Source organism: Hemitrygon akajei, chromosome 16, assembly GCF_048418815.1.
Source record: "Hemitrygon akajei chromosome 16, sHemAka1.3, whole genome shotgun sequence".
In the NCBI taxonomy this organism is placed as follows: Eukaryota; Metazoa; Chordata; class Chondrichthyes; order Myliobatiformes; family Dasyatidae; genus Hemitrygon; species Hemitrygon akajei.
Window position 1 is genome coordinate 27,297,987 of NC_133139.1, and position 8,746 is coordinate 27,306,732.

The 8,746-nt window shown below is 45.9% G+C and overlaps 1 protein-coding gene across 2 annotated transcripts in view; it reads right to left on the bottom strand.

Annotated features, from left to right (window-relative positions):
* LOC140739883 (F-BAR domain only protein 2-like) overlaps window positions 1-8,474 on the bottom strand; it is an 83,096-nt gene extending 74,622 nt beyond the window's left edge. For both annotated transcript variants that reach the window (XM_073068513.1, XM_073068512.1), the window contains exon 1: window positions 8,385-8,474. In XM_073068513.1, the coding sequence (XP_072924614.1) occupies window positions 8,385-8,462 (78 nt within the window). In that variant the 5' untranslated portion in view covers window positions 8,463-8,474. The remainder of the gene's footprint in view (window positions 1-8,384) is intronic.
* Window positions 8,475-8,746: the final 272 nt, after the last annotated feature.

Genomic DNA, 8,746 nt, shown 5'->3' on the forward strand with positions numbered 1-8,746 from the left:
TCAAGATCTTGACATTATTCCTTTTGGGAGCCCAAATTGTACACTGCATTCCAGCTGAAACACAAATAATCTTTTATGAAGAATTAGCACCACTTCGTTGTGTCAGATCTTCTTGTTTCTATTTAGAAAGCCCAAGATCTTATAAACAGTTTTATTAATGCAGGATTTCCCTACCTCCCTCAAAAATGTGTCCATCCCTCCTAGGCATTTCCTTTTCTGTAACTGCTTCAGAAATCTCCACTGAGATTCTAACTCAGTCAACTGATGGTTCTGTCAAGCGCCCAGGGTGTTTTTCTAAATTAAAAACCCTTAAAAACACAAAGTTTGTATAGCAGTCTATCTAGGTAACAGAATTCTGTCAATTCCTTTCCAGAAAGCATTACAACCTAGTAAATGCTGTGGTCCTATATGCACTTGGGATGTGGGCTGGGGGCTGGGGTGTGAGGGGGAGGGCCTGGGGCTACTGCATAACAACTGAGGTGTAACTTTGGCAGATTCCTCCTTGGGCACGGAACAATTGTTGCTTGGGTGTGTTGGTGTGGGGTGGGAGTGAGATGGGTTGGTGCTTTGAAGGTTGGGTGGGGACGAGCACCAGATTGGTTCCCAACTGTCTTCAATCTCATTGTCTCAGGGCATCTGAATGAGGCTGGCAGATGATGTGCGCTTGCAACACTATGTGTCAAACAGAGTGGTCAGCAGCACTGGGGCTCCACAGGGGACTGTCCTGTCTCCCTTTCTCTTCACCATCTACACCTCGGACTTCAACTACAACACAGAGTCTTGCCATCTTCAGAAGTTTTCTGATGACTCTGCCATAGTTGGATGCATCAGCAAGGGAGATGAGACTGAGTACAGGGCTAGGGTGGGAAACTTTGTCACATGGTGTGAGCAGAGTCATCTGCAGCTTAATGTGAAAAAGACTAAGGAGCTGGTGGTGGACCTGAGGAGGGCTAAGGCACCTGTGACCCCTGTTTCCATCCAAGGGGTCAGTGTGGACATGGTGGAGGATTACAAATACCTGGGGATACAAATCAACAATAAACTGGACTGGTCAAAGAACACTGAGGCTGTCTACAAGAAGGGTCAGAGCCGTCTCTATTTCCTGAGGAGACTGAGGTCCTTTAACATCTGCCGGACGATGCTGAGGATGTTCTACGAGTCTGTGGTGGCCAGTGCTATCATGTTTGCTGTTGTGTGCTGGGGCAGCAGGCTGAGGGTAGCAGACACCAACAGAATCAACAAACTCATTCGTAAGGCCAGTGACGTCATGGGGGTGGAACTGGACTCTCTGACGGTGGTGTCTGAAAAGAGGATGCTGTCCAAGTTGCATGCCATCTTGGACAATGTCTCCCATCCACTCCATAATGTACTGGTTAGGCACAGGAGTACGTTCAGCCAGAGACTCATTCCACCGAGATGCAACACTGAGCGTCATAGGAAGTCATTCCTGCCTGTGGCCATCAAACTTTACAACTCCTCCCTCGGAGTGTCAGACACCCTGAGCCAATAGGCTGGTCCTGGACTAATTTCCATTTGGCATAATTTACTTATCATTATTTAATTATTTATCATTTTATATTGCTATATTTCTACACCATTCTTGGTTGGTGCGACTGTAATGAAACCCAGTTTCCCTCGAGATCAATAAAGTATGTCTGTCTGTCTGTATGTACCATTGACGTTTGTCACAGCTGGTATGTAGGAAAGGCCACAGGCAAAATGTACTCGGCAAGATCCCCAAAACAGAGATGAGAGAAGTAACTAGGTGATCTGTTTTTAGTCATGATAGTTGTGATTTAAATATAGGTCAAGATGAGCAATAACTTCTTTGATCACAATTGAGTAATAACCGTGGAATTCTTTGTGCTCATCAGGTGCCTTACATAGAACACAGAACAGTTCAGCACAGGAACAGGCCATTCGGCCCGCATTGCTGTGCCAAACCAGGTAAAGAGCAAATCAAAAACACTCCAAACACTGAACCCTCCTACCGACACCATGTCCATATCACTCCCAATTCTTTACATCCATGTGCCTATCCAAACATCGCTTAAAAAGCTTCTCATGTGTTTGCCTCTCCCACCATACCAGACAGCTCATTCCAGGCGTCCATGACTCTCTGTGTAAAATACATACCCCTCACGTTCCACTTGAACCTACCCCGTCTCACCTTCAATGCATGCCCTCAGGTATTAGACGTTAGATCCTGGGAAACAGATACTCTCCATCCACTCTATCAATGTTTCTCCATCTTGTAAACCTCTGTCAGATCTTCCCTCACCTACAGCGCTCCAAGTGTATCCAGCCTCTCGTGATAGCTCATGCGCTCTAAACCAGGAAACATTTCTTCTGCACCCTCCCCAAAGTTTCAACATCCTTCCCATAGTGGGGCGACCAGAACTGTACGCAATACTCCAGATGGGGCCTAACCAGAGTTTAATAAAGTTGCAACATAATGTTGACTTTTTAACTCAATGCCTTGACTAATAAAAACAAGCATTCTTAGCCACCTTATCAACCTGTGTAGCCACTTCCATGGAGCTATGAACTTGCACCCCAAGATCTCTCTGCTCAGCAACACTGTTAAGGATCTTGCCCTTAACAGTGTAAAATCCTTGCATTTACCCTACTAAGGTGCAACACCTCACATTTATCTGGGTGAAGCGCCACCTGCCATTTCTCAGCCCAAATCTGCAACTGATTTATATCATGCTGTATTCTTAGCCAGTCTTCTACACCATCCACAACACCACCAATCTTGGTATCATCCGCAAACTTACTAATCCACCCACCTATATTTTCACCCAGGTCATTTATAAGCATCACAAATAGCAGAGGACCTTGCGGAACTCCACTAATTACAGCCCTCCAACTTGAATAACTCCCTTCATCCACGACACTCTATGTGCAAACCAGTTCTGAATCCAAACCGTCAATTTGCTGCTGATCCCATATAACTTAATCTTCTGGATGAGCCTCCCTTGAGGGATTTCGTCAAATGTCTTACTAAAGTACATGTAGACAGCATTCACTGTCCTACCCTCATCAATCTCTGTCATCACCTTATCAAAATGCTCAATCAAGTTGGTGAGGCATGACCTGCCACGCACAAAGCCATGCTGGCTCTCCCTAATTAAACTAGGAGTTTCCAAATGCGTATATATCCTCTCCCAAAGAATTTTCTCCAGCAATTTCCTTACAACTGATGTAATGACTCACTTGCCTATAGTTCTCAGGATTTTCCCTTGCTCTCTTCTTAAATAAAGGTACAACACCTCGCCTGTGGCTAGAGAGAACATGAAGATACTGATCAAGAGCCCAGCAATCTCATCTCTTGCCTCCTTTGATAACCTGAGGTTTACATCCCATCAAGCCCTGGGGACTCATCTACCTTAATACTCATTAGGAGGGCCAACATTTTCTCCTTCTTGACCTCTAAACTCCCTAATGTATTTATACTCTCAGCACTGATCTCCTGGTCCTCCATATCCTTTTCCTTAGTAAATACTGAAGCAAAGTACTCATTAAGTACCTCACTCACATTCTCTGCATCCAAACAAATGTTCCCCACCCTCGCCTTTATCCTTGAGTGGTCCCACCCTCTCCCTAGTTATCTTCTTGCTCTTGATGGTGTGCCTAAAGTGCCTTGGGATTCACCTTAATCCAAGGACTTTCCACGTTTTTCCTAACTCCTTTCTTTAGTCCTTTTCCTGCTTCTTTATATTCCTCGTGCTTGATTTGATCCTATCTTCCAAAGCTTTGCACACTTCTCCTTTTTTACCTTGACTAAATTCATCACCTCTCTGGACATCCCTGTCCTTCCTTTTAACGGGAACACACCTTTTCTGTACTCTGTGATCTTCAAACACCCTCCACATGTCTGGTATGGACCTGCTAGAGAAAAGGCGTTCCCAACTAACGCTTCTTTGTATGTGCTAATGCTCTCGTAATTTGCCCTTCTCCCATTTAAAACTCTCCCACAAGGACCATACCTACCCTTATCTCCAGCTGTCCTGAAAGTTAAAGAGTTGTCGTCACTGTTCCCTAACTGCTCACCCATTGAAAGGTCAGTCACCTGGTCAGTCTGTTTACCCAACACCAGGACTAGTATGGCCACACCTCGCGTTGGACCGTCCACTTGTCGTTTTAAGAAACCTTCCTGGATACACTTAACAAATTCTGGCCCATCTAAAACAAGAGAAAATCTGCAGGTGTTGGAAATCTGAGCAACACACACAAAATGCTGGAGGAACTCAGCAGGCCAGGCAGCATTTGTGGAAAAGAGTCCAGTCGAAGTTTCGGGCCAAAACCCAGTTGGGCCAAAGGGTTTCAGCCAGACCTGAAATGTCAACTGTACTCTTTTCTTAGATGTGTGTTGTTCTGCCCCAACTAAGCCCCTTGCACTAAGAAGGTCCCAGTTTATATCAGGGAAGTTAAAATCTCTCATGACAACAGCCCTATCATTTTTACAAATCTCCTTCATCTGTTTACATGTCTGTTCCTCAATGTCCCAAAGGCTATTAGGGGGTCTGTAGTGTGACTGCACCCTTCCTTTTCGTGAGTTCTATCCAAATGGACTCAGCGTCTCCCCTGAATGTAGCTCTGATATTGTCCCTGATCAGTAGGCAACTCCACCATCACCCCCCACAACACTTTTTAACTTCACCTCTATCTTTTCTAAAACTTTGACAACCTGGTAGATTAATCATTCATTCCTGCCCCTCTCTCAACTAAGTTTCAGTAATAGCAACAACATCGTAGGTCTATGTACTGATCCATGCTCTAAGTTCATCACCCTTACCCATAATACTCCCAGCATTAAAACATGCACACTTCAAACTATCCGACCCATCATACCTGTTATTTCAACTTTTCTTTTCAATATTTTTCCTTCTGGTCCAATCCTTTCCTTCCCGACCTGGAGCTCCGTTTCCCAACCCCCCTTGAGAAGCTAGTTTAAACTCTCCAGTGTAGCATCAGCAAGCCTCCTGGCCAGGATATTGGCTCCCCTCCAATTCAGGTCCAACTCTTGTACAGGTCACCCCTTCCCCGGAAATGGTTCCAATGATCCAAGAACTTGAAACCCTGCCCCCTGCACCATCTCCACAGCCACTCATTCATCTGTGCTATCATCCCATTTCTACCTGCACTAGCCCACGGCACGGGGAGTATTATGGAGATTACGACCTTCTTTTAAGCCTCTTCCTTACTCTAAATGCTCACTGCTTAGGACCTCTTCTCCTTTTCCGCCCATGTCATTGGTGCCAATGTGCACCATGACCTCTGGCTGTTTCCCTTCCCCCTTGAGAACATACTTCACCCTCTCCAGTACATCCTGGACCCGAGCACCCAGGAGGCAACATACCATCGTGGTGTCTCTCTTGCAGCCACTGAATCTCCTTTCTGTCCCCCTAAGTACTGAGTCCCCTATAACTAGCGCGCTGGCTGAGTTTCAGAGCAGGCCAACGTTCCACCAGCCTGGCCTGCCATGATCTGACGGGTTATCCCCTCGGTACAGTGCTTTATGTCAGAAACAGGCCATTAACAGTCAGAATCAGAATCAAACTCCGGTTTAATATCAGCGGCATATGTTGTGATATTTGTTAACTTAGCGGCACCTGTACAATGCAATACAAGATAATACAGAGAAAAAAATAAATAAATCAATTACAGTAAGTATATGTATGTATATTAAATAGTTAAATAAAATAAGTGCAAAAACAGAAATAATGATAGTGAAGTATCCCCACGTCAGTATACTGGAATCAACAGCCAACATTACAACTCTTGAAAACACTTCGTTCAGAGCATAGATCTATTACTGGCAATAGCAGTGGTTTCTGCCTACCACTGCTGCTGGCAAGCCGTATTCTTAGACGACGCTGCCTTCAAAGCTGGAGGGGAACAGATTTCAGAATGAAGCCCTGGAACCATGAAAGGGTAATGATACATTGTCAAATCGTGCTCCTGGGTGACCTATCAGGGGTGGTGTCCCTATGCACCTGTAGCCCTGGTCCTGATTAATGAGGTTTAGGAGATGCAGGTACAGTAGATTTGGTGGGTAATTCAATGCATTTTATGAATGGCAGATGCTGAAGACAGTCAGTGATTGAGGAAGTACACATTTAGGGTTACAATCAGAGGTTCACACCCCAACCATCTGAAGAGACTCTTGGACTAACAACCACTATATAACATAACCCCAACATGTGCTGCAGTGATGGAGGTTAGCTTGGTTGTTGAGGAGATCATGAGCAATTGGGGGTTAAATCCCAATGAGGGGGGAATGGGGCAAACCGGGGAGTGCTGATCTACCTCATTTGAGTATAGAGCATGGATCAGCACTGGCCAGAAGGCCACAACAGGTGATCGTTTCTAGGCAGTCCCGAAACAGAAGCAGATTTTGTATTAGTGACAGCCCTTTACACTGTGGCAACTTCCAGTCAGCTGCCAGCATCAGTACTTTACAAATTTGTGAATCAGGTTGTCACAAAATGATTTCCAGTCAAAGAAGCTCAACCGTTGGGTAACCACTATGGTAAGGTAGATAGTTTGGCAACAATTGATGCACATCAAGATCCCGGATGAGTAACAGAAGGGGTAACACACACAGAATGCTGGAGGAACACAGCTGGCCAGGCAGCATCTATGGAAAAAAAGAGTACCGTCGACTTTCAGCATCTGCAGGTTTTTCTCTTGTCTGTGAACAGACGGGGTAATTTGTTTTATGCTGATCAGGAAACTGGCGCTGCCCTCTGTGGTTTCGTTTTGAAGCAGGAAACCACCTACCCGAGTCCACAGAAGAACTCTCAACAGCGTGAGCTCCTTCTACCCTCCACTTTGATTTTCATCTCATCCACCCACCTCGGTCCTGTAATACTTCCCATAAACAAACTCAGCATTTGTTTTGGGGGGGTGGGGGGGGGGGTAATGCGAGCCAGAATTCTGTTGCACTATGTGTGACAATGTGCTTGCTGCCAGCACTCTGAACGGCCTAGCTCGTTTTAAGGTCCCACTCCCCTCTCTACCGGTGGAAACAGTTTCTGTATCAAATCTACGTCCTAATAAAACATCGCAAGTTTAGTTCAGTCTTCTAAACTCAAGGGAACACGAACTAAAAGCAACATAATCAGGTAGTGTTGAACGTGAATCACCTAACTCTTTTGATATCTGCTACTATTGTCCCAATGCATTGTGGTGACACAAGGTAACTCTATATACTACTGACGCACAACAGCCACAAGTTATTTACTAAATAACTCCTTATAGACAAAATAGATAAGATAGCTCCTTTTGGACAGTAAACGATCAAGGCAAGCAGATCGAAGAATGATGCAGGTCGGAGAAAATGTGATTAACTGTGTGGGGCTGAATGGTATCCTCCCTGGTTATTGAGACAGCTCAGTGTCGGCTGTGTCCCTGATGCCGGTTCTTGACTACACAGAGGTTACTACAGTGTCGGAAGTGCCATCTTACGGGTAAAGCAGGAGCCCCATGTGCCTTCCCGGGTGAAGGTAGAAGGTCCCACAGAGCTCGCTGAGACCCCAGGCAGATATTCCTGGTTTCTCGCTCACTATTTACTCAACTATCCGCACCAAAACAAGATGAGCTGCTCGCCATCGAGTTATTTTGGTTGTGAGCTTGCGGGTTTTCTACAACACAGCCGTGACATTTCTACACCAGTCTGCAAGGCGCGTAGAGATATGTTTAGGTTGTGAAAGATACTACTAAAACGTAGATATTCTTAACCACCCCTTCTTCAAAACAACGAACAAACGATAGGATACGCATTACCGAATAAATAATTCACAATTTCTCCACGTTATTTATTGCATAAAAGCCACAGACCAAAAAATAAACAATGCCCGTCGTTGAGTGTGAGAGGCACACGGAAATACAGACATCCACACAAACAATCAAAGGCTCAGGGGGGGAGAGAGACACACGGGTGCACAAAAGGAGAGGGGGAGAAAGAGGGAACACGGGGAGTTAGTGACACACACACAGTCACAGAGACAGACAGAGGTAGTGGCACTGAGAGGCGCGCACACATACGGAGCGAGGTACACACGTTGGGCTGTAAGAAATTCTGATGCATTAATTTTTGCATTTTGCTACGAAATGACCGGCATTTGGTTGGTGTCGCTTGCCTGCTGACGCTCAGGCCGGACGGGTACAGGAGCAATATCGAGTTGAGCACCAGAACGGGTTCCTGTACATCCGGGCGGGGGTGGGGGCACACACCGCCCACCTTCTCCGCACGATGCCCTCTTTCACACTCGGTTGTTGCTGCAGCCCAGGCGGGCAACCCGGTGGCTGCAAGCCCCGGGACAAGGTCCGTGCCGCCACCCCTTGGCCATTGCCCTATCCATTACCCCACTTACCCAGAAGTTGCCCCCAAAGTGTTGCATCTCGACCGCGAAAGCCGCTGCAGATCTGATACTGCTCCAAAAAACTGACATACCGCCGGCCACGCCCCCTTTACCTCATTGGAGACAACACCCTTCCGTCAAATCCCAAGGACACACCCCAATTTCATAGCACGCAAAACCCGTCAATCACATTTTAGAGTCCGCCTACTTTCCGAAATTAAAACCCAGCCCTTCATATCGATTGGCTGTTCTTAATAAAGCTCGACGAATATGTAATAATTATTGGCCAACTATTTCATTTAGTAACGAGTAATTGGTTAGCAATAACGTCCATTATTTGAAATCCTGCCTCCTAATTTGGTTATTTGGGGCGA